At 41.0% G+C, this 25717-nt stretch overlaps 1 protein-coding gene across 1 annotated transcript in view; it reads right to left on the bottom strand.

Moving 5' to 3' along the window:
• clcn3 (chloride channel 3) overlaps positions 1 to 25361 on the bottom strand; it is a 35130-nt gene extending 9769 nt beyond the window's left edge. Inside the window, 6 exon segments of the mRNA XM_034150191.1 lie at positions 911 to 1033; positions 1801 to 1988; positions 3483 to 3582; positions 5703 to 5863; positions 19163 to 19344; positions 25220 to 25361. Of these exon segments, the coding sequence (XP_034006082.1) occupies positions 911 to 1033; positions 1801 to 1988; positions 3483 to 3582; positions 5703 to 5863; positions 19163 to 19325 (735 nt within the window). The 5' untranslated portion in view covers positions 19326 to 19344; positions 25220 to 25361.
• Positions 25362 to 25717: the final 356 nt, after the last annotated feature.

The raw sequence follows: 25717 nt of genomic DNA, 5'->3' as shown, positions 1-25717 counted from the left end.
CAGCTTTCTTGTTCTCATGGCAACAAAAAAATAAATGTTGAAAGCTCAGAGGGGGCTCACGTGAAAATAGCTTTTTTCACAGTGCGGTCAAACCTCCCTGCTCCCCACTGAATTAACAATTTGACGCCACTTCAAAACATAAAAGGGAAACACATACGAATGAAAACATTGCGTTTAGCTGAGTAAGAGGCCGTTCACAAGGCTTTCTATTTAATGTGCCACTTCGAGTTTCTTAATCCTGATGCAAATTGATCGGACGTGAGAAAATGAGAGCCGAGGGATAAAACGGAACGTCGATAATCTGCAGAAATCCTACAAAAGCACAATCACTCGCTCTGAAACAGAGAGAGGAAAGACAAAAAGAGACAGCTGCTGACCTCATTAGCTGGATACAACTTCAGGCTATGAGCTTACATCTTTTACAAATTGAATAACTGTCAAAAATCTCTTGGATGTTGGAGTTCCCTTTGAGAACTTCAATGCAGCACCCAGAGGTTTACAAAACGATCCCTGCCTGCATGCAGCCGATTCTCCTCACCTCAGGTAAAGTGTTTCGTAAGAGATATTCTCCTCACCTCAGGTAAAGTGTTTCGTAAGAGATATTCTCCTCACCTCAGGTAAAGTGTTTCGTAAGAGATATTCTCCTCACCTCAGGTAAAGTGTTTCGTAAGAGATATTCTCCTCACCTCAGGTAAAGTGTTTCGTAAGAGATATTCTCCTCACCTCAGGTAAAGTGTTTCGTAAGAGATATTCTCCTCACCTCAGGTAAAGTGTTTCGTAAGAGATATTCTCCTCACCTCAGGTAAAGTGTTTTCGTAAGAGATATTCTCCTCACCTCAGGTAAACTGTTTCGTAAGAGATATTCTCCTCACCTCAGGTAAAGTGTTTTCGTAAGAGATATTCTCCTCACCTCAGGGATCCCCGAGCCGCAGGCGTAGGGAGCGAACACTTTGACCAGACAGACGGCCAGGGTGGCGAAGGACAGCGCCCAGTAAGTGTACATGAAGTAGTTCATGATGTACGAGCCGGGCCCCTGCAGAGGAAGGAAGAGAGGTGACACCGTGAGAATCTTAGGAGGATCACGCACATAATGTGTGGATGTGACTGAGAGCACGTCTGAAACAAGGCATGTGTGTCTGCATAATCCTTGTACACTGTTTATTAAGTATTTGCTCCGTTTGGCTTTTTAACAGAAATTACATTTTGCTCACTCACTTGTTTTTTAACATGGGAGTTTATTGCAATTAAATCACAATCAATATTTCCTGCATGTATTTGGTAGCCTACCAGCAAAGGGAAGGATGCTGCCCTTTGTGCTACTGGTTGTCTATTTTCACAACATTAATTTCCTGTCGCCTCATGAAGAACATGTTTTTTTCCACTACAAAGATTTGATGAATGATATCATACCAGCCCTCTGTGGATGTGGTGTTCGGCTCAAGCCACTTCTTTGTAATTACTTTTCTAGCAGCTACACTCACTAGTCCCAAAAAGCATTTGTTTAATATTTAAAATGCCCAAAAAGGAGTTCATTCTTTTAATAGTCTGTTTTTATCTTATTCTACTTCATGTAAATAGTTTACTTATTTCTGCATTTACTTGCACATTGGTCACTTGTAACATTCTCTTGCACTATTTCCATTGTTAATGTTAATGTATATTTAAGTTGCATTGTTGGAAGAGCCCGGGCCTTTCCATTGCCAAAACTACACTGTAGCTCTTGTGCATATGACAATAAAGCCTTTGATATAGATAATGTGAATGTACAGTTGTCCCCCAGCATGTTCCTGTGTCAGCTACCTCTGCCTGCCCCAGTATTAGCTCAGCCCAGCTCTTCCACTGAGGACACTTGTCCCGCTCAGCGAAGGTGGTCTCATTGGACGTCCAGCAGCACTGCTCGCGGTTTAACCACATGGCGCTCAGACACACACCCTCCTTCAGGTCGTTCATCCAATCAGCAGCAATGTCAATCAGGCCAGCCAAAGCACCTGGCAGGAGGAGGGAACCAGGAAGTAAAGGAGGTGGAGGCAGGGAGGAGAGAGGAAAAGGGGGAAAGAGGCAGAGGCACTTAGCTTGCTAATTTATAGCATGTTGAGAAACAGTGAAGTGGACGCAAGTCGATAAAAGTCGCCGTATAGAAAGAAATTACAAAAATATCTAAAAAAATATCATCATACATTATTTTAATAAATATTATTTTGTAAAGTTTTAAAACAATGTTCACATGTTCCAGGTGAGACCACAGTGTCACTGGCTCATTCAAGTCATACATATGTACATCTGTACCCCAGACCTTTCATGTTTTAAATCCAAATATTGGGGGTAAACTTTAAACTAGGGCTGTGCGATTATGGCAAAAATCATAAATCACGATTATTTGGGTCAATAATTGATATCACGATTATTAAAAACGATTATCCATTTACTTTGAAAACAACAAATGTGAACAGTATGTGTTGAAACAGTTGATTACCCTGAACTTTAAGTATAATTCAACTGAAAAACCAATAAAAAAAAATTATTAAAAAATAATAATAATTACATTTTTTTTTAAATAAAAATAATAATCGTTTTATTTCGATTACGTTGTTTTCGTAATCGTTGCAAGCCAAAATCGTAATCGAGATTAAAATACGATTAATTGCACAGCCCTACTTGTGGCATATTTTGCACTTTTCCCTTCATTTTGAACCTGGATCTTAAATACATGTTACAGAATCTGCTCCACAAGGTGATGATCATAGAGGTTTAAATACTTGGTACCACTTTACAATAACACTACCCTTATTTACGAATAGCTTGTAATTAATTTATTAATTAGGTTGTGAACACTATATAAATCATTAATAAGCTTTTATAAGACATGAGATAAACAGGGCAACTGTGACCGGTTGCTTGCCAAATAGTGAGCCCACATGTATCTGTACTGCTACGCCTTATTAGAAATGGTAGTAAGTTGTAACTCATTAATAAATGGTCATAAAGAGATGCCAAGAAACATCAAGATGGAAGGGGGGGGATCAACTCAGTGAACAACAGATACCAAGGATGCTGGCTGATGAAGACGAAGTAAGCTAGGTAGCCAATATAAGGCTTAGTCATCTTGCCAAATAGTGAGCCTGTGTTGACGTATGAAAACTATTGGTTTATAAATGGTTCTTAATGATTAATAAAGTGTTTACAACCTAATTCATAACCTAATTCATAACCCTTTATGAATCCGTTATAAGGGTAGTCTTATTGTAAAGTGGTACCCAATACTTTGTGTAGATTAACGCGTCTGCTGAGGCTCATGCAGGGCAAAGAGAATGCGTGTGTTTGTGGTTAAATGACAGCAAAAGATGGAGAGCGACCAAGAGAAAGTGAGCTGCCTGAGGCAAAGCATGTGAGAGTCATCAGCAGAGGAGATACAGCCATGTGTGTGTGTGTGTGTGTGTGTATATAGTGTGTGTGTATAGTGTGTGTGTGTGCATTAGTGCTACCTGAGGCCAAGCCAGTGAGCGTCACCACCAGCCACCCGGACCAGGCGTCGTACAGGCTCTTTGTGAACTCCCATGCCGAATCCTTTTTCTTACTGTTGATCTAAAAACACAATAAAAAAAATGTATTAAAAGACATATAATACAAGACATTATATAGAGAGGCGAAGTCCCTCCCCTTCCGGTGGACCTCCATGGGACATTATTTCGGTAAAAGTATGTATTGAAGTCAATGGCGAGAGAAAGATTATCTTTCGATCCCGTTTGAATTGTGCCACGAATTACACATATGATGTTTGTCAATTTAAAAGATAGTTTTGCAAGTCAAAAAAAATAAAAATGTGTCGTAAAACTGTGAAGTAACACTTTTTTTTTGTGTGAAACCGCTCAATGAACTACATCTCCCGTCTCGCACCACACACCAAGACGGCCGTCACGTTGGCACATTTCACTTCTTTCTTTCAGAATGAGGCGAAAAGTATTAAAAGAGGTGAAAATCACTCCAAGTCTGGGCATGTTGAGAGCTGTACATACACACAAGGGGAGTTAGTCGGTTCCGTAAGAGCCAGCATGCGGGACCGGGATTCTGGGATTTGTAGTCTTTCTAGTTGCATATTTTTCATAGTCTTATATTTCAACAGTTTTACGACAAACTGTGACTTTTTTTGACATGGAAATGATTTTTTAAGATTGACAAACATCATATGTGTAATTCGTGGCACAATTCAAACGGGATCGAGAGATAATCTTTCTCTCCCCATTTACTTCAATACATCATTTTTCCGAAATAAGGTCCCATGGGTCGGAAGTAGATGGGCGGGATGCTCTGCAAAGGCTAAAATCCCTGTGTTCCCTCCAAAGGAAGTTTCTCTCCCACACACTCTTCCCCCCCCCCCCCCCCCCCTGCCTGAAACGCCTCCATTGGACTCCTTTGTTTACTTCTGTACCATAATGACATCACTATGTTATACTTGCAATTCTATTGTCTAGCGCTCCAACACATTGTAAATGATAGGTTTCAGACAGAGGGTGAAAAGAGGTGCTGCAGTGAGCATAATAAGGGCCCCTTTAAACAAATTGACTTAAACTGGCAGTAATGCAAGTAGGTCAAAGGTTTATGACTGCAACATCATGATAAGCGGTTCAGTTATCTACTCTAGTGCCGGGGTGTTATGCTTCTATAAACAATGAATTCATGTAAGCCAGTTTGTGTTTGACTTTTTAAGTATTTAAACATCATTCAAATTCGCAGAGTTATCCTGCACTAAATCACTTCTGGAAAGCGGGCTGAAGTGCTGTGTCAATATTTGCATAAAAGTGTTTACAGAGAGGTAGTATCGCTGACCGCAGATAAAGGGCAGGAAGCCGACAGTCTATTGTGCCTCCCTTCACTCCGGTTCATTCATGAGTTTATGCTAATGAAGACTGTGAGAGGTCGTTTAAAGCTAGTAGGAGGAACATGAGACTTGTTTATGTCAAACAAGATTATTGCAATATCTAAAAAGTTGTGGAAATAATAACGGTTTTGAAACAGAAGATCATACATTTATTTGGCATTATTATTATTTTTTTAAAGATTTCATTTGGAGATCTTGTTGATATAGTTTCAGCCATCAAGGCAAAAAAAACGCTGATTCTTATTACCCAGTTGTTCTGTTGTGTCATCAAAACAAATCTTTGCAACACAGGAAGTGTGTTGAACATCACTTCCTGTGCGGCATAGCAATTTTCGCTGACAACAGCTAAGCAGGTTACATAAATGAAAATAGGCTCATCTATGAGGATAGTTGTGAGTGCTGTATCAATTTAACTTTTTATTAACACTCACTCTGAGCAGTGAAATCCCTTTGATATTCTGGTCATGTTTTAAGACTTAAGGCTGCAGTATCCTTTAGTAAAAGTGCTTATTGGACTGCTTAAAGGCAGGGTTATATCATAAAATAAAGTCGTTTTTAAATGTGTTCTCTAACCGCGGCACAAATCAAAAGTTTGTATAGTTGTTACGAACTGCCACACTTGAAAGCTAAGTAAAAAGCTTACCCTCATAGAAACACAATATTGTTGAAGTACAGGGATAAGAGCACAGTTTTCAGGAAGACGTGTTAGTGTTGCATTCAGTTGTTTATATGAAAAGTGCTCAAAATTCTAGCGTGTTTGAAGCGTTCTGAGACTTTAAAACGTTTTTTCAATAGTTTTATTTTTAGCTAGCCCCGGTCTCCTCACCTTTCGGTGCCTCTCGCGGTCCTTGCACTTCTCTCGGACCCAGTCGATGGTGTGGAAGTCGTCGTAGGTCCCCACACCAGGGATGGGCTCCTCTAGGAAGTCCAACAGGTGGGTGGTACTGCTGGGTGCCCCGCCCCCGTTAGACATGACGTAGTTAGACCCTGAAGAAGAGAGAACGTGAAGTATAAGAATTCACCATTCAACTCTGTACATAAGGGCTTTAAAACTTTGAGATGTTTTATTCCGAAAGAAGCATGTTATATCAGAACAATTAAAAAATCTCTGATTAGCAAGTCAAGTCCAGTCTCTTGAACCTGTATGAAGCAAGTACCAAATCAAAAGGAAAAGCTTGTGATGTGCTATTTTGTCCAAGCTGCTTTGCCGTTCATTGAATCCTTATGCTCCTGAAAAGAAACTATATCCATCACAGCGCTGCCTGCTGCACATTAGAGCTGCATCTCCTCGATTACCCGGCCCATCAGAAACACTGCAGAGCTAAACACAGTCATCACGGAGAGTTAATGACACAGCTAGGGAACCCTGCACTCCATCACCTCCAACAAAAGCAATAAACAGAGTGGAGGTTTATCTGCAAAGCTGGAACATTTGGACGAGTGAACTCTGCAGTTACCTGGAGGTAATCTTTCATGCAAATGTATAAACTGGAACTTCTGAGGGGAATAGAGCTGCTCGTACTTTTCATTTTTTACTGCTCTAGTTGTCTTTTATGTTTGGAACAAAGATTGGTTTCAAAAAGTCTTCTGCAACTTCTACTATAAGCTCTTTATAAAAGACCTGGTTTACATAATGACATTTGGGGGGGGGCTTTTTCGTGAAGCCCTAAAAACGACAGTCCTTTTTAAGCGTAACAACTTTAACTACTGACATTCTGGCAGTCTCATTACCTTTGATCTGATTGTATTGGCCTTCACAGACAATGTGCCTGTATGCCTAATAACCAAGTACAGTCTGTTCAGTAATGACTTTTATATGAGAATGATTAGTTACAGAATATATTAATTATTTAACAACAAAAAATACAAACCAAACTTGGTCCACTGCTGTTTAGAAGATGTATGCCGATGTTTGTATTAGTTTATTATAGAAATGTTCTTAATAACAACATGAGATACTGATCGTCTCGGGGTGAGATCTGATCACACACACACACACACACACACACACACACACACACACACACACACACACACACACACACACACACACACACACACACACACACACACACACACACACACACACACACACACACACACACACACACACACACACACACACACACACACACACACACACACACACACACACACACACACACACACACACACACACACAACACACCACCACACACAACACACACACACACACACACCACACACACCACACACACACACATAACACACACACACACACACACACAGCACACACACACACACACACAGCACACACACACACACACACACACACCACACACACACACACCACACCACACAACACACACACACACACACACCACACACACACACACACACACACACACACAAACACACACACACACACACACACACACCACACACACACACACCACACACACACAAAATCCTCCTTTCATCCCCGTTATCAGTCTTTAATCAGAAACACACTGTCGCTACTGTTTTAAAAAAAGAAATGATGGTTTTACCTAAATTCTGTAGTCTATTTTCAAGGTTGTATCTCAAGAATTTCAGGTGTTTATAAAAAGAATTAGGAGGTACTAAAATGTCGTATATCAACCTAACTTTCTGGGGTTTTCTTAAAAGTTTTACCCAACTGTTTGTATTAATTTATACCTGATTTTGCACTTTATTATACACATCTGTTTCATGGGTTATATCCTATAAGCCAATGTCAATGGAGCTAATAGTGCACAACTTAACAAATATTATCAAAATCGAAATATGGACTGGTGCAATATTCAAAACAAAGTTATCTGGAAAACATCAAAGGATTTTCATTGCTGCCAACTGGCTCTCCTGGTTTCATATTAAAAAAAAGTCTTTATAATGTCCTTAATTATCATCCTAATAACCTAGCAAGTTATATAAGAGGGCCATCTCATTAATATAAGAAATGCACTGCCACATATGTATAATCTCACACAAAGTGTAGATAATTATTAGCGAGAACCCCTACTCTGACATTTTGAAATGCCTGATCCGCCCACTCGTGATGACGCAAAAAATTGGAGACTTCTTCGTCTGCGACACAAAGGCAGAACAGTGTTTGACGCGGACAAAAGGGAGACAAAGGGCAATGGTTAGACAATATCGGAATCACAAGTTCAACTGGTTTATCCTGTCTGTGTATAATATCAGATTGATCAATATGACAATGGGTGTAATTACTGTGTTTTTACAGTAAATGTCAAATATAGACTCTGTGAGGCACTGAACAAAGGATGCAACCAGTCTTAGAAATTGTACAGTGGCTGCTGAAGGTAAGGGTGTGAATGCTGAAATGTGGGCGAGAGCAATGCCGATCCAATGACACACAATGGATAATACTAAATATTGTGGGACACACACATTCCAGTCCACAATACATTTTTAATCTGCTGAGCAAAACTTCAACTGGGGCAGGTTCATTAGTTTAAAACAAGGCCTCATTCATAGCCTCTGTGATCTACATTAAAACATTAAAAACCTCAGAGGCCTCTCAACAAAGCCATGAAACAGATCATAAAATGGCATTAACAAATCTGCATCCTTTATAAGCATGACAACACAGCAGCTGCTATAACTAAACCAAGGTATTCTCATATAACTATAAAGGCAGTTGGAGAGCACAGACCTCCTAAGCCAAATATCGTATCTCGCAAAAATTGAGTAACCCTATGATTCGGATTCACTCCAGAATTATTGGCTACTTCCTTGGCTAAAGCTCGATCCCTCCAACAAGTTTAACTACAATCTTGCCAGTAGTGTTTCCATAAACCTAGTAAGAAACAGACAAACTCACCTAAGTGAAAACAAAACCTCCTTGGCGGAAACACAACTCAATGTTTCAAAATATTAATCCACAACAGGCTGAAAAGATAGAAGCACTGAGAATCAGGCGCATCGAATTACATGTCAGTTGGTAATATAACTTATTTTTTATCCTCAATAAGTGAGACATAACCAGCAGATGAATCCAGTTTTCCACAGTACCAATGTGGGCCATGATACCGCCTTTGAAAGAAAGTGAGGCTTATTAGCTCATATCACTGCCTTTGATGTTTGATGGGATGTGAGAGGGAAAGAAATCGTAAACCCTTTGGGGAGATTTTCTGTAAGAAGCAGAGCCAAAATGGCCAAGTGTTTATTTCTTCTGACCGGGCGATACATGTGGTGTTCAGAGAGGAGAAAGAGGGAAGTGAGCTACTGTTGTGGAGTCAGCAGCAGTGAGAGTCATGTTGGCAGGGAAAGACTGTTTCTATCATTCTCCATTTTGATTTCAGAGTGACGGCTACAGTCTGAACTGTGCAGGGAAAGTGCGTGTGTTTGGGTGATGACTCTGATATGGACGTCTGTTCTTTTGGACAGCACCAAGATTAAAGTTGACCTTTTCTGAACCTATCAACAAACCGACTAGACACCTGAGGGCCAAAATAAAAACAGGAGAGCTGTGTGTGATTCCCTTAGGAAATGTTTACGTGGTTATTATATACGAGTCATCAGTTTGTACTTCTGCATTGTAAGCACAAGCCTTTTTCAGTCAAAATAAAGCCAAGACCTTCACGATTTGGGAAATATGAGACATGTATACTAAGGACACAGCACTTTATATTGATTTCTTTCAACGCTCTTCAAATTACCCATTTAACAAGATGGTCACGGTTATGACTTTGTGGACTTTTTGGCACACCTTTAAGTGATTGTCTTGGATTGTGCTCATGTTACAAAATTCCCAGAACAGTGCATTTTTTTTTTCCTGGGTCAAAAAACAATACAGGCTTTTAATAAAACAACAAGCAGACCCACTTCAGGGCACACTAGAAACACCGTAGTGGGGGAAATACTGACGACAAACACAAATATGGTTAAAAGAGATGTCTGCAGCATTTACTCTCACTGCCCAGCAATGAACATGTTCGTGCTACAAACTGAATTCTTAATGTTTCTTGGCAAATGAATAATGGTTTGTTTTGAATACACGTGCAACTGTAATGCTTAGTGCAACTAAAACTGCAAACAACACAGAAAAATAATTTCCTAATTTGGGATAAATAAAAGACTGCAACTCCTCACTGAAGTAAATTGGCAACATGTAGAAACAGAATGAATGTGGCTTAGGATAAATCAGACGACTGATGATGCTGCACTACTGGCATTCATCAGTCGAATCCAGACTGTGTAGTCAAGCAAGGGTGACGCCACAGAGAGTACAAGAGAGCTATCAAGGTGTTTGACAGAAAGCCAAATTCATACCACCACTGTACCATCCTTGAAAAACACAATTTCTTGAGTTTTGACAATTTTAAGTCTTTTAAAAGTATGTGTTTTTTTTATAAATGTTTACATGGACTGCCCCCCCCCCCCCCCCCTCAGGGGAATTCATCCACAAAAAACACACTGGACGCTGCACTAGGTCAGAAACCAGAGGAGACTGAAGTCCACCGCAGACGGACCACTTTTGGACAAAATGTACTTTCCATTAAAGGCAGCTCATTGTGGAATAGCCTCCCAACTCAGATACGGGATTGTCCCACTGTCAATAGTTTTAAAGGTCAACTCAAAGAATGGTTGAGAAACAACCAGACGTGCAATCACCGCTAAATGCACTTTAACACAGGGGTATCTCCTTTTGCACTTTATGCATCTCTTATATCATCACTTAATATGTCGTTGCTGCTATAGTGTACTGCCATGTGGTAAATACTGTGTGCTGCTCTTGCTCTTTCTGCATATCATGTATTTATTATTTGCTATGTTTACAAATGTCAAGTTCTTATATGTTGTATGTCAGGGACTACGGATGGAAATTAGCTCAAAGCTAAAATCCGGCATATTTACACTTGAAGCATTATTTGTCTAAAGTGTTCATTAATGTGCATTGTCCCTATTCAAATAAACGATTAAATGAAATGAAATGAAAAACACTAAAGGAGCTGCATCTGATGATATGAACACAGTGGCAGCATCACGCTCCAACGGTTCAGTGGACACGGAGACAAAAGATACACATGAGAAATAAGGCTTCAGTTTCTCTCCCTTGTGCATTAGTTCAGTGACACTGCAACTCTGTTCGGCCTGCATCAGTTAAGAGCTGCGTCAGTGCACCTACTGCCTGTCAATAATCCCTTTTCTCTGAATGAATCTGACATGGCCTTCCTGTGAACATTGAGAGTGGAAATTAGCATCAGACCGCTGCGTGTTCAGAGGTTTCTGTGTGTAATGAGAGGAGAAATCCCAGGTTTCCAGTCCAACAAGCGCTGCATTCTTGTGTAATAGCCCTACTCTACTACTGTTGAGTAAATCAGATCAGAGAGGTTTAGAGGTGGCTGGCTAGGACACCCTGGATCAGCCCGGTCGGAGTAGGGTTAGTCTGCTCAGCCGTCATGTGACCGGCATCATAAACTGACCCCGACAACCTCCATACAGGCTGAGACGGCAGCCGGACGATTAGACCGGTGGATTCCCTGAAGTCACACTAAAGGGCGTGCTGATAACTGGATCAAAGTCCGAAATGCCCCTTTTTTTTTTAAATGTGTGTTTACATATGACGTGTTGGTTCAGGATAGTTGAGACAAGGACACATTGTGTAAGGTGAATGACCGTAAAGCTACCAAATTGCTTTATTTGTTCTTGCAAAAATAGTGCAAACAGTATGTCCAGTTTTACAGGTTACTTTGTCAGGAATTTGGCAAATAAACTTAAATGGATATTAATTATAAATGCCAGAAGATGCCTCTACAGTAAAGGGGCTGACATAATGGAAAGAGATGGGTTGCAAGATGGACTGAAGATTGTGAAACTGTGGCTGCAAAGAGAGAGGAAATAAAAGCTTGGATGTAAGAACGTCCTTTTGCACAAAGTGAATGTAAACAGTCCTAAACGCACTAGGGGCCTTTTGTCTCTGCTCGCTCACCGTAAAAATCTAACAAGGCCTGGAGGAACCAACGCACACACGCACAGGCAACTGCAAGATAAACTCCCTAAAGGCAGCATGGGAAAGAAAAACAAGGGTGCAGAGCAAGAAACCACAATTTCCCTGCATGGCTTCACCCTGAGGACTTTGTAATGTGTCATGTGATGTAAAGTGACCAACAGGTGTCGTCTCGCTGCAGAAACATTGAGCAACATCTACATCTACAAACATCCAGTTCATATTATGTTTTAGACAAACTGTGGCTCTGTGTGTTGGAAATTAAAATGGATGCCCATGATGTTGCCTTTAGTCGCTGCTGCTGCTGCTGCTTACAGGCCCAAGCCTTTACACTGACTCAACTCCTTCTTCATCTCGGGCTGACCTGCACACACACTGCTGGTTGATCATCAACAGAGGGGTGGATGGTGAAATAAGCTGGCAGGTGGCTGTTTTTCCCTCATGCAGTTAATAGCAATGGCAGCTTCAAACACAATCTGGTTTCCATGCTTCACCAACAGCAGATAACGGTTTTGCTCAACCTGCACCGTGTCTGCCTGCCATATGGCTGCATACACTCACTGGACAAGAAGGAGAGCGGCCTCACATCTCAGCAGCGTGACAAAAAGGAGGGAAAAGGGGCCCAAAAAAATAACACATGAGGGGACGTGGCGTACCTCTTTTTTTAGGGATCTCCTGCAGGGGGATGGTGTCCCCTCCCCCGTCGTAGGGCAAATAGGGGTCGGCCCCCGCGTCCTCCTCCTCCATGTTGACAGCTGAGACGAGGCTAAGCTAAGCTAGGCTTCACGACGCACTGTGTGTAAGTCGCTGCTGCCGCCGCTGCCATGTTTACCAGAGGAAGACAAGCGGGGCTGTGTGTGTGTGTTTGAGTCGAACAGTGTGTGTGTCCTCTCTCCCTCCCCCTCCCTGTTCTCTCTCGCTCTCCCTCCACTGCAGCAGCTGACTGTTAGAGCTGATGATGTCATCACACTCACACACACTAGGGAAAGACGAGCACACAAGGCCGGTCCTGCTTGGTTACTAGGGGAGATCAGTGAGCCCTGCCTGAATGGGAGAGTCCATTGTGCCAGGTCACAGGGGTGACTGTGTTTCAAGGCGAGCTCTAAAGATGGAGGCTTCCATTGTGAGCAAGTGCAGGGAGGTTTACATTAAAGGTCCCATGTCATGCTTTTCTGGTTATTACCCGTCCCCTTGTGTGTTATGAAGCTTTTTCTGCATGTAAACGGTCTGCAGAGTCACAAACCCTCAAAGTAGACCCTGTAGCGAGTAAAACTCTAACACAGAAAATACCTGTCTATGCTGCCCCAGAACGCCCATTGCATTGAATTGCATAGAGCTCCCTGAACGCTGGTAATAGACAAGTTGGGATCGCGGAGAAATGCTCTCCGCAGACCCATGCTCACAGCGTTTATAAACCTTTTTCTAACTCAATATCAAGCCACACTTATTGTTTTTACTTCGGTTGTGAGTGTTTGTTTGTGCTCAGGATGAGTTTTGCGCTGTCCCGCTGTATCGCCGACCCGGAAACCACACCAGTAAGCCAGCTCACTGAGCAGCGAGCCTCGCAACGTCCCGACCAATCAGAGCACACTGGGCTCACAGGGAGGGGGGGGCAGGAGCTCCAACCAGCCGTTTAGGACAGAGAGTGAATACCTGGTGAATACACATACTATACAGAGATGCTGTATGAGAAACCAATGTGAGTTTGGAAAATTGCACAATATAAATCTATTCTAGTAGACCTCAACAATGGAATTATGATCAGTAGAAATGGCCATGACATGGGACCTTTAAGTAAGGAGTAATAGAGTGCTACAGGAACGAGTCCTAAAACCAGGAAAAGGGTTAGCATTTCCGTCAATTAATAATTGTAATGGGTTTTTTGTGTTAGATGCCAGAATTAATCTTTATTTTGAGATTCTCACATTTCGTTCCACTATATAACCCTGACAGTATCCCCCCCAGTTGTACATTTTCAACTTTTAAATCTCTTAAAAGCAGGCGGTTGCTAACAATTGGCTAAATTAGACGACAGAGGTTATTGGGGATATTAAGCGGCATCATGCCAAACACAGAAACTCAGCTACTCACTAGTCCGCTTTTAAAGCCTAAGCAAAAAAGTTCAAATTGAGTTGGCTCCATTCACAAAAATGTGAATTCTTTGTCTCATATGACATAAAACTGAATATGTTTAAGTATCAGAAGGACCACAAAAACACTTATTTTTCAAAATTGTCTGACATGTTGTAGATTAAATGATTGAATGACAGAAAATATGTTATATTAAGGGGTGCGTTGATGTGCTCCACTGTAGGGGAATTGGGGCAGATACTTGCATGTTTAGTGTTTCTGCTATTATTTATATAAAAAAATGTGGAATGGGTCATCTGTAGTTACAGCCCTAACTCATTAATGTAATAAACGTATTATGCCAATAAAAAATAATCACATGGCCTATTCATAGCTTTAATGAAAGAACGCTTTGTGAGTGCAAAGAGAAATAAATTCATGTAAGTCAATCTGTGTTTTTGCCATTCTGCCTTGTCATTTTAGGTTGTTTTTGTATACATACATTTGACTGCTGCTGTCCTTTGGTATGCAAAGAGGAAAGGGATGTTAAGGAAACTGTAAGTGTGACTGCGGCAAGAAAAAAGAAAAGTTGATCTTAAGACACTCAGCTGTTGCTTAACCTTCCTCTCCTGTGTTCACGCTACAGGAAGGATATGAAACATTCGTACAATCAAAAAGCGATCTCACGGTCAGTATTTCAACACAGAAGGTGTTTTGTAAACTCGGTGTGATTATATAAAACAATGCAGCTTAAATCAGGTTTAACAATTCCCAGGCCTCAACAATAGGACCCTGGCATTTCACACGCTGTGACTTTGTTTCCATTATGATATAAAACCACCCACGCTGCCTTACCTTTAAGTAGGGCTCCTGTTGCTAGGCGATTACAAAGGTGATGTCAACCATAATGTGTCACCTCGCTGCTCAACAAGAAGTCCCAGTCAGGATGTCAAATGAGCAAAAACATGAAGTTTGAAAACAGAAATCTCAGTAATCCAGTGAAAAGAAAACCAGATAAATCCGTTTCAGTTCAGTTACACACATCCCCCAAAGCATGGTACTTCGGTTGTGAGTGTTTGTTTGTGCGCAGGATGAGTTTTGCGCTGTCCCGCTGTGGTTCCATGTAACTCCTCAATTCTTCAAAGAGAACAAAAAGTGTCAGCAGAAATCTCCACAGGACCTTTGAGTGAGACGGCCCCCGGGGGTTTTACAAAGCTAACCAAGGCACCCACCCCTTCAATACTACATATATATAGCTCAGGGAGGCACAGCAGCTTCAAGGAAGAGCATTCATCCAGAGATTTCCTGAAACACTAGCTCGGACCGGCTGGCAGCCAAACTGGTTCATGGGAATGTCGGTGAGCGTATGGGAGTCACACAACTCTGATGCAAGGGGGGGTGGAGTCAAGGCCAATACAGTAGTGTGGTGCAAAGAATGTAAAAACAAGGAAGACTGGAAGTTAATGATTGTTAGTCTTCGGTACAACCTGGCTATTAAGATTGTAGCTTCTTCAGTTATTGAAAGAAACCTGTGTTGTTGCACTGAAGCTCGCTCTGTACTAGCAGCAGCAGTGACCGTATAAGTGGAGGCAGGTTAGGGTTACCCCATGCTTTCACCTTTCACATAATCCACTGCGCAGAGGTCCAGTTTCAGAGCAGAAGAATGAGAAGCTAATCACCAGGAAGAGACTAGGGACACTAGATGAAAGCCAATCCCCATAAAGCACATAAAAACAACCCCTACTACCTCTGTAAGTAAATTGATAGGATACAAAATAAAAAAAATCTGAATTATTATGGAGCTATTCCAAAAAAATGATCTGCAAGTAACAAGAAATGTCAATACTTGGAAACAGTGTCACTATAGATGGTTTTATGTGCCTTTCTTTGAGGATTATAGCAACTTTCCAACTGAATGTTGAGCTTTTACATGAAGAGAAGAATGATCATGTTTTAAGCTTCTGAGCATTAGATATTCACTTTAACAGAACTGTAACTTTCTTGTGCAACAGTACAACATGACTTGAAACGGAGATCTACAACGTGTCTTACTACAACCTTATCAGTGCAGAACTGAAAGGAAGAGCTGTAACCAGACCAAAAAGGGAGATGGCAGATTATAGTAAAATATGTGGCATGGGAAACATCTGTTCTCTGCAAGCAACAAGTCTCATTCAGTATCACCACTACCTACCAAACATATGTGGGATTTTGTCTTTATCGTTGTGTCTTCAAACTGACTCAAATGAATGCAGTTAATCTAAAATATCCAATTCAAAAAGACAGGAAATAACCTGCTTCTCAGAAAAAAAACTTTAAATAAAGTTTTATCAGAACCTAGGATCTTTATCTCATGCATAAACACATTTGCTATGCTTCTTTTGTGTTCATAGAGCACAAGGATTTCCCACAAAATCCAACCAGAACATTTGCAAATGTGTTCGCTTTTGGAGAGCCAAACTCAGCAGACAGATCTGACACAACCCACTCAGCATGTGCGCTTGTTTGATCAGCTGCAAGTCAAAACTACAGAGATGGAATCAGCATATTTAGTCAGAAGAGGAAGAGAAAACAGGATGCAGCAGATCGGATGTCGATTGGTCACAAGATAATAGCCGCTTTCACACACTGAGGGTGTTTCTCAATCTCGAGGAAAGCTGCTCCAGAGCCATTATTTCAAGTATACTACGTCATCGAGTGCCGCCGAAGTACTGTTCCAATGTCCAGCATACTTGGAATTCTACCGAGCCCGGCGTACTTCGTTTGGAGAAATTTCGAGGCTGCACATGTGTAGACTCCGCGGTCTTAAAATCCCCACAATGCTTTGCGCACGGACCAATTTCCCCAAATCTGTGGCGGAAAATGTAAGGCGGGATATGACGCACACCTGCACACTTGCTAGCATGTTCCACTCTTTGTTTTCCGAATGCCAGGAAGTATTCTTGCCTCGCTTCTGAAGCAAGTGACTCGGAAGACATGTGCTACCAAGCAAGCGTACTCGACATTGAGAAACACCCCAAGTACTTAGTTCCCAGCACTTAGTACCCCCATTGAACTAAGAGCAGATCGCGTTCACACCGGAATAAGTTCCCTGAGGGAAGATTACGCAAATGAAGCCGCTGACGTCACTTCTTCTTCTACTGCTGCTTTGGGTTTACTGGCAGGCCGCAAACAACTTCACGGCGTATACTGCCACCCGAAGTCCCCGGCCGGAAGTCCCCGGAGTTGGGGACTGGCTTCAGTAGAAGCTGCTGGGACTCCCAGCAGCTTCTACTGAAGCCTTCCGAGTAAATCCTCATCACTCCACCACTCAAATGTTTTTTTTTGTGTTGCCATAAGTTATTCTCTCTCCGTTGGTGCGCGGGGCTAATGCTAATGCTAATAATGCTAATGCCAGCAAATACAATGGCGGCTTCAAAAAACTTTTCCGAGTTTTACGGGGCGTGGTTTGCAATTCGCCCAGCCAATCAGAAATTGGAACTTTTTTCTCCCCAGGAAAGTACCACCTCTCTAGCAGGCACTAAAAAGGGGGTAAAAGTTCTCATAAACTAAGTTCTCTTTTTGGTGTGAACGCAAAATCCCAGGAACTATCGGAACTAAAAGGAAAAAGTACGGGGAAAAGTACTCCGGTGTGAAAGCGCCTATAGATACCGGTCAGAGTGCAGCTGAGCTTCTGAATGAATGAGTGGTTGCACAGGAATGACAGGCATGACTACAATCGTTTAGCATTGGCAGCCACACAGGCAGTAGCAGATCTCTTGTTTAGTGAATGGAGAACCGGTTCGGAAATAGTTTAATACCTTGGAATTGTATGCCTCCAAGGTTAGGAATTGCCGGCATATTTCTCATACAGTTGCACTTTGTATCTACACTGCTGGAAATTTGCAAACAAAAGAAGAAGTATATCTACTTTTTAAACAAGCTAAATTCACACCTGTTTAACTTGTTCACCTTGCTTTACCTTTTCTATATCTAGCCAGGAGATGACGTATTTATGAACACAAAAAGCAAATAGAGGCCTGCCACGTGTCTGTGTTATTACTCAAACACACCTTTACTACCCGACAGGAAAGACCAATCCACGTAAGCAACAAGTCAAAAGCAAGATAGGAATAACGAGCAAGGCCAAAGCACACAAAAAGTGGCAGCAAGACCACAAAACAAACAGCAGGGAACAGGAAGCAAGGATATTAAAAAAAAGGTGGCCGGATCAAGATGGTGGCCAGAAGACAACTAAAACCATGCAAAGTCAAGTTTGGTACAAAAACAGTTAGAGTTATGTAGTTCTGGACAAAACTACATCAAGACAAGACAGACAGAAAACGACTTAAAATAATAAGAACAACTGCAGTCCTTAGAGAGCCTTACAAATGGTTATAAAGGAATTCATGAATTTATGTTTAGCTGGTAAAGTAATATGCAAAATGATTTGTATATCCAATACAAAAAAGTTAGTGAGGGCCTTAAGAAATTGTGAAATAATCTACTTAATAATCAGGTTTTTCTTAATGGGAAAACAAATGCTTTCATTTAGCATTTGTAATTCGTCGCTCCTCCATTTGATTTTTAAATTAATTTTGGGATAGACACTAAATCTTAGAAGTTATTGAGTACAAAACCATAAAAAATGTGCTCATGAAGACTATGAGATTTGCTTGAAATGTCTAAATAAGTTGGTGTGTCACCTTGAGTTGTCTGATTTGATTTGACATTTTTCAGGGATCAACTTTTATCATGGGACTTAAGGGTCTCGTATAACTCACCTGAATCAACTACATATCCTAAATAAAGACCAAACTCTGATAATTTTGTTAGATTACAAAGAAGTTGCATCGGCTGTCTATATCCATTTGCATATCAATTAACAGTTTTATAACCATTTGTGAGGCTGCTTCAGGCCCAATGGGAGGATAATGACGGCGGAAGGTGGTTGAAACAAGACGAGATGTGGAGCAGCTGATGGGTGCGGATCATGGAGATGAGGGGGGCGGATGGCAGAGCGAGTGCGCCAGCAACACACACGAGCGAACATACACTTGATGCGTCTCGACACCAGCAGTGGGCTGACTCATGACAAAAGCAGCGACCTGTGTGCTTAGTCAGGAGGGGGAACAAATACTTGATTCTGGACTCGAAGACGCAGCGCAAAGAATTCAAGAATCTGATTGGATGGTGAGGGTTCGTCAAAGACTGGAGGTCATGGAGGGGAATCAAGAGAGGGGAGGCATTTCCGTTCTCCCTACCTGGGGAGGCCGCGTCCCCATCCAGCAGGTTGTCGTCCTCTGTGGTGTGGAAGTCCATGACGGCGCCGGCTCCATCCAGCAGCTCCTCGTCGCTGCTGGCGCTGGCGATGCTGTTGTAGCTGTTCCTGCAGTAGCCTCTGTGGTACAGCTGCTCCGACTCCATTTAGCAACGCGCCGGTGCCCTGGGTGATAAGGAGGGAGGGAGGGGGGGGGGAGATACACCGTGTTGTGAGGATGCAAGATTATTGAGTCTACAAGGTGGAGTGGGACGGTCACAGATGAGAAGGGCGGGTTGTTAACGTGCAGACAGAATCACAGATGGACACTCGGGGATGCTGTGATGGAGAGGTTATAGTCACACACACATTTAGTGATAAGAAATCCACTTTATAGCTTAAACAAACACAGCCGGTATCTAGAGCTTGTTCTGAGTAAACGGAGAATCACCTTGTTGATTTATGTTAAACATCACATTTCTGTGGATGTATTAGGAAGATGAGGAAACAGGTGTCCTTTCTAGGAAACCAAAACATACACGAGATGTGCCCGCAAAGTCACAAACGGCTCCATACACTTCACAGGCAATTTGGACCTTCTTCCATCTTTCAGTGAAACATGTGAATGATTTTTCTACATTTTCTAAGGTGCAGATAACCTTGAGGGATCCGAGACAGTCTGACTGAAATACTGTAACTGCTGGAGCGCACCGTGATGGAAGATTAAGTCAAACAAAAAGGGAATGAGATGTGGACGGAAAGAGATGGAGGCGATACAGGACATTTATAAAGATGAAGGCTGTCAGAGACGGCCAGGCATAACAGAGATAAGGTTCAATGGAGTCTTATAGCTGACGTAAAAATCACCTCACCTATGAGATTACCACCATACGAAAATGTGAGTGTTGGAATACATTAATTCAAAGTTGTGTAACCTAGAGATGTAAACATATGTCTAGGCTAGCCCACAATGAATATATTTTAACATAAATACATATTTGACTTGGTTTTATATTTTAAAAAGTTTGTTGTATTTCCTTAAAATGTGGAGATATTTGGCAGTGATTTTAAAATGTTCTGTTCTCTACACAGCCAAGTTGTGTATTTATAGACTGAGGGATTACAATGACACATGGATGTCCTCTGTACAATAGGAGGATGATTATGACAACACAACTGCTGGCCTAAAGAGAGCAGAGCAGCAGAGACACACAGCATGTCACCTCGCCCCCCTGTGGAGGAGGGGGAAACTACACCACGATATGTGAGCACAAACGGGACAGATGTGACCTAAAATGATCCTCACCAAACAGAGCGATGAGAGTGAAAATGAGAAGATAACCTGAATATATTCATAGGGATATTAGCCTCAAGGCATGAGGGGTCACTATGTAATAAAGGAAAGGAGAAGAAGAGAGTTCAGGAGGAAGATGGACTGATTTCCACTACTTTTTACGGTCCAAAGACGACTCCATATTCCTCTATATCTCTGTTAAAAAAGGCCTCATTGATTTCCAAGCTCCCTTCATAGCAACCTGAATGGCTTCAACTTTCTATTTCATTTTGATTCTTCTCTCATGCTGTGGTGTTTTGAAATGTGACATACAGCAAAGGTCACATGATGATCACAAAGTGAAGAAAATTAAAAAGTTGAAGATGTGATACAATACAATGTGAACAACAGTACAAAACAGAAACAGAAAGTGAATGCCAAATCAATAGAAGGTCAATTGTATCTCGACAAGAAGTGAATTCAATCTTTGACTGTTCAGAGCATTTAGCGCCAAACCCTTTCCTTTAGTCTCTCTTATCACAATTAAATCCAGACACTTTGTTCAGGATAGCTTGTGCCATTTTGTATTACTACTATTATAACAAACGGATTCTGCAAGCACCAGTGAAACTAAAGACCACTAATCCTCTGTGGCACAAACTGTATAATGTGAGGTAAAGAGTGCGCCAACACTCACACTCACTCACCATGACACGGGATTTCCATTTGAGCTTTATCGAATCAGTGTGTTCAGGAAATTCAATTCAGCTGGAGTCAATCTCGAGGCTTAGATCATTTAGCTCATGTGATGCGGTTTCTGTTGCTCTTTGACTTCTCGTTATAATTTGGCCCAGAACAATGGATTGAAACTAGCAAAGCATTGATCGGTCGGCCTCTTATGGAAACTAAACAATGAGTCTCATATCTGCTATTTTCAAATACGCATTATGTTTGAACGTCCCACACAGCGGGATGGACAGAAACTGACAGTTTTCTCCTGGGAAAGTGAAACATGTTAGATCAAGTTGATAACATTGATTTAATTTTCAATTGGATTTTATTTAAACCTGTAATCTGGAGCACTTTTATTTTGAGGTTTGTTTGAGCAAAGTTGAGTAAAGCATGAGGAAAATAACTTGAATAGTCAATGTTTTATTAGCAACATAAGATTTAATTTGACAAAGAAAGATGTATCTGTATACTGTCAATTATATTTCTTAATTATATTGGAATCAGGGCATCTCTAATTGAAACTAAGCCTTGTGGTTTAGTTTGATCCCAAAGGAATGACAATTCATGCAGTATTGCTAACCAGGACAAATTAGAGTGAGATCATAAAACACGTGTTAATAGCTTGAAATTACCTTTTTAAAACAGACAGTTGTGACTGAACTGAACATCACAAGCTGAGCCTCATGTCTTTTATACGTTTCATTTGATATTCTGTTTCTCTCTGTGGTGACATTTGATTGCTATAATTACGCCTGCACTACATTGTTCATGTCTCTCTTCTTTTGTAACGGTGATCAAAACAGTAATCATGCCAGGGAGACGACAGTGTGTTGCTTACTGAGGGGGCTACTATGCTACGTGTCAGATTTCATGTTGCCGTTTGAGGACGTGGATAATCTAAAGAGAAGGCGGAGGGTGTGTGTGTGTGTGTGTGTGTGTGTGTGTGTGTGTGTGTGTGTGTGTCGATAACAACAGCACAATCAAGGGGACAAAACGCTGCAGGGTCTGCTGATATTACACAACTTAGGTGAGCAGCGAGGGCCGTTATCTTCCTCCGGCTGGTCACTATGGAGGTGTTGCCCAGGCTACTGTTGCTGGGATGTGACTCAGCAGTTTTCCCTCCCTCTATCTAACCGACCGGCTCAAACCTCCCCCAGAGACGATGAGTTGACACACATCCTTCAAACGGCAGCCAGAGATCAATATATGGATTGCTGTGTAGCTAAACATCCATCACGCAGCATGGACTAAAGTTTGTTAGCTCTAATTTCTTCATATTTTAAATTTGACAGATAGTCTTCAGATATACGTTTTTCTCTGTCAATGAATATATTTTACTTTTTAGTTCTGTTTTAGTTTCTATTTTGAGATGTTTGTTTGTTCATTTTCTGCTCTATTTCATTCTAACATTATGTCTTTTCTTACATAGTCCTGACGAAAAAATTTCCCCCCAAGTTGGGATCAATAAAGTAAATCGTATCTTATCTTAACATGCGGCACTAGCTAACTGCCGAGGTCAATTCGAGAAAATACTACGGAGGACAACAACCAAATATTATGTTGAAGTTGTATTTACAGCTTTAAGTGGATTTACATCATAATTAACATATCATCTTTTATTTTTTCCAAATCATTAAGTTTGCATTATGTTAAAGGTAGGGTAGGTAAGTTTGAGAAACCGGCTCGAGATACACTTTGTGTTATATTCCATGGAATGCTCTTAACATCCCGATAGCAATGAATATCTTAAATGCTTTGACAAAAAATCCATAAAAAAACGTCATCTGTGGAAGCCGTAGTACTGTAAAAAGCATGACCAATCATTTTAGCCGGCCCGGCTAAAATAACTGGATGGCCTACCTGCCTGTCAGCCTTCCATCTGTGCACAAACTTATCTCGTGCCCTCATTGGTCATGTGCGCGTTCGTGTGTGTTGGAGGAGGGGCTCTATAAGGAAGTGGCAGATTTTCTCCGGTTGTCTATTTTCAAATTCTAGCGATCTCGAGCCGGTTTCTCAAACTTACCTACCCCACCTTTAACCTGCAACTAATTTCAATTAAATACCTTTGAATTATACGTCTTAAGGTAAAAAAATAGCGTGAAAAAAAGCATTCGACAGGCCGGATTGAAGATAAAGGAAGTTCCAACGTTTACAAAATGAATTCTATAAGATGAATAATACATGCTCTTTCTGGCCTGCTTCGAAAGACATCCTTTAGAGTGTGTGTCTCTGTGTGTGTGTGTGTGATCAATGAGGCATTTTCAGCTATCAATTTGATCCAGCCTCCACCAGTCTGAGCATATTATATCACTTAGGAGACAGCAGTGGATGCATCCTAGAATAATAATAAGGAGTCTGAATAAAATCTAACAGACTAGTGAACATACCTAATTTAGGGGTGAAAAATTACCGGATGTTCATTAAGGAATCTCATTGTGCTTCAATTGCATGATACTAACCATTTTGTGAGAACTTTTAAAAATAAATCTTGTTATGAGGATGTTAATTTAAGTCTGATATTTAAAATATAAGATTAAAATTAAGTTGCTAAAGTCTGAAATCTGACTTTCTACTTAAAAGTCATTAACTACAGGATAACTGTTTAGGAGGCAGGGGGGGTAAACACTTAAGTGAGATGTCTGGACTCTCTGGCTGTGAATGTAACTCTCTAAGGTCATGTTTAACGAAATGACGGCAACACTCCAGACAGGCGTAACGCAATCAGGAGCGCTGATTAAACCAACAGCCATAGCAGATAAGGTGGAGCAGTGCCTTTGGTTTGATCAGTCTTTGATGCTGGCTGGAAAGAGAAGGACTCTACAATGAGAGGAGGGTCCGCTAATCATAAATGGAATACCTTAGAAGGGATGGAGCGAAGAAGTAACAGCGCGAACACATTAACTCAGGTTTATGTTTAACATTACCCTACTTTGGTGTCAAGTATATCTTGTCGACATGTACAGTTAGTGAATGGGGCTGTGGAAAATGGAATCAAATGAATATAAAGCGGATGTACTGTAAATAATGATAAGGGTCACTATAAGTATTCCCACTGAAAAACAAGGTTACAAATAGTCTTTAATATACATGTTTTTAGTTAATTGTAAAAGTTATTCAACAAGCAAAAACTCAAACAATTATGCCGATGCCAGCTCCTAAAATGTGTGTTTCCTTGCTTTCTCTGTTTTATATCATTGTGAGATGAAAATCTCTCAGGTTTGGACTTTTGATTAGACTAAATAAGCCTTTATAGGACATGATGTAGGCTTCTGGAACATGCATTTGAGCATTTTCTTTTTTTCTCACATTTAACTAACCAAGAAATTGTAATTTAATTTTTTTTAAAGTTGCATTTCAGTTTCTCACATAACAAAGTGATGTCTTTAACTGTTTTGCGAGTCCAAAATCCAAATATATTGTATAAAATATTATAAATAACAGAGAAAGAACGTAATCTCTATATTTCAGAGGCTACTTTAAGAAGCATTTTCTGACACTTTAACAATTATGTGCAATACAATTAACTAGCAATAAGTTTCCTCATAATCGACCAATCATTTAGTCGACTAAAACTCACGGTTGTAAATTACAGCGTTTGTTATCAAGCCCAACTTTTCACACTCTAAAGAAGCGTTCACACTGAATTACAAGCTACATTCAGCTACATGGTGTACTGAGGGAAAAGCGTGGATGATTTCAGCAAATGCTCAGCCAAAAGCAGTGCATGCATTAACGTAACATCTGCATTTCATGGTGAAATAACCGGGGAAAAGCACATATGGGACGGGTTTCATGCAGTCGATGGCTTGTGAAACTTCAGTGTCACTTAGCAAACAGCCGAGGGCCTTACACCACAGAAAGCGTAATTTTCTGCACAAAATACATTCATTAAGCGAATTTGCAGATAATTCACACAAGCTACACAACGAGCTAACATCCATACTCAGCAGTATGAGTATGGATGGATGGCCTCGGATGGTGAAACACACACACAGACCTCCTTTCCTTAAATTAGCATACCGTCATTACCGCTGATAAACACAGAAAGCCACCTACCTTCCTGTTGCCTCAATTCCAGCTCGACAATGCATCCTCTTTCCCTGCAGTTGAAACGAGGATTTGTGTTTGCTACACGAGTGGATTTTACATTCTCCTCATCATCATGGTGTTTTCTTTTTTCAGTCCCATTCCTGTGTCAGTGACGTTCACTTCCTGTTTCCCAGCCTTACAGCAGAAACCACCCACAGTCTGTGTGATGTTAGAACAGGCAGGGAGGAGAGAATGTGATCAATAATTCATCCAGTGCAAATCAAACGGGATAAAACACAGTGGAGGCAGTAAATACAAATGACAAATGGTGTTGTGTATGTATTGCCAGAGAAGGCATGTAGAGACTTGTGTAAAAGGGCCAATACCACACTGTAGAAAACTCTGAAATACAAAGTAATGTGATATTTCATAGACTATCTACTCAATGAATCTGAAGAACAATTACATAATAAGGATACTTAGAATGTGCAGTTACAATCATTTACTTTAAGGCATTTTTTGTTA

The sequence above is a fragment of the Trematomus bernacchii genome, unplaced genomic scaffold (genome assembly GCF_902827165.1).
Source record: "Trematomus bernacchii unplaced genomic scaffold, fTreBer1.1, whole genome shotgun sequence".
Taxonomy (NCBI): Eukaryota; Metazoa; Chordata; class Actinopteri; order Perciformes; family Nototheniidae; genus Trematomus; species Trematomus bernacchii.
Note: the sequence above shows the minus strand (reverse complement) of the source record. Positions and strands in the feature narration are given on the sequence as shown.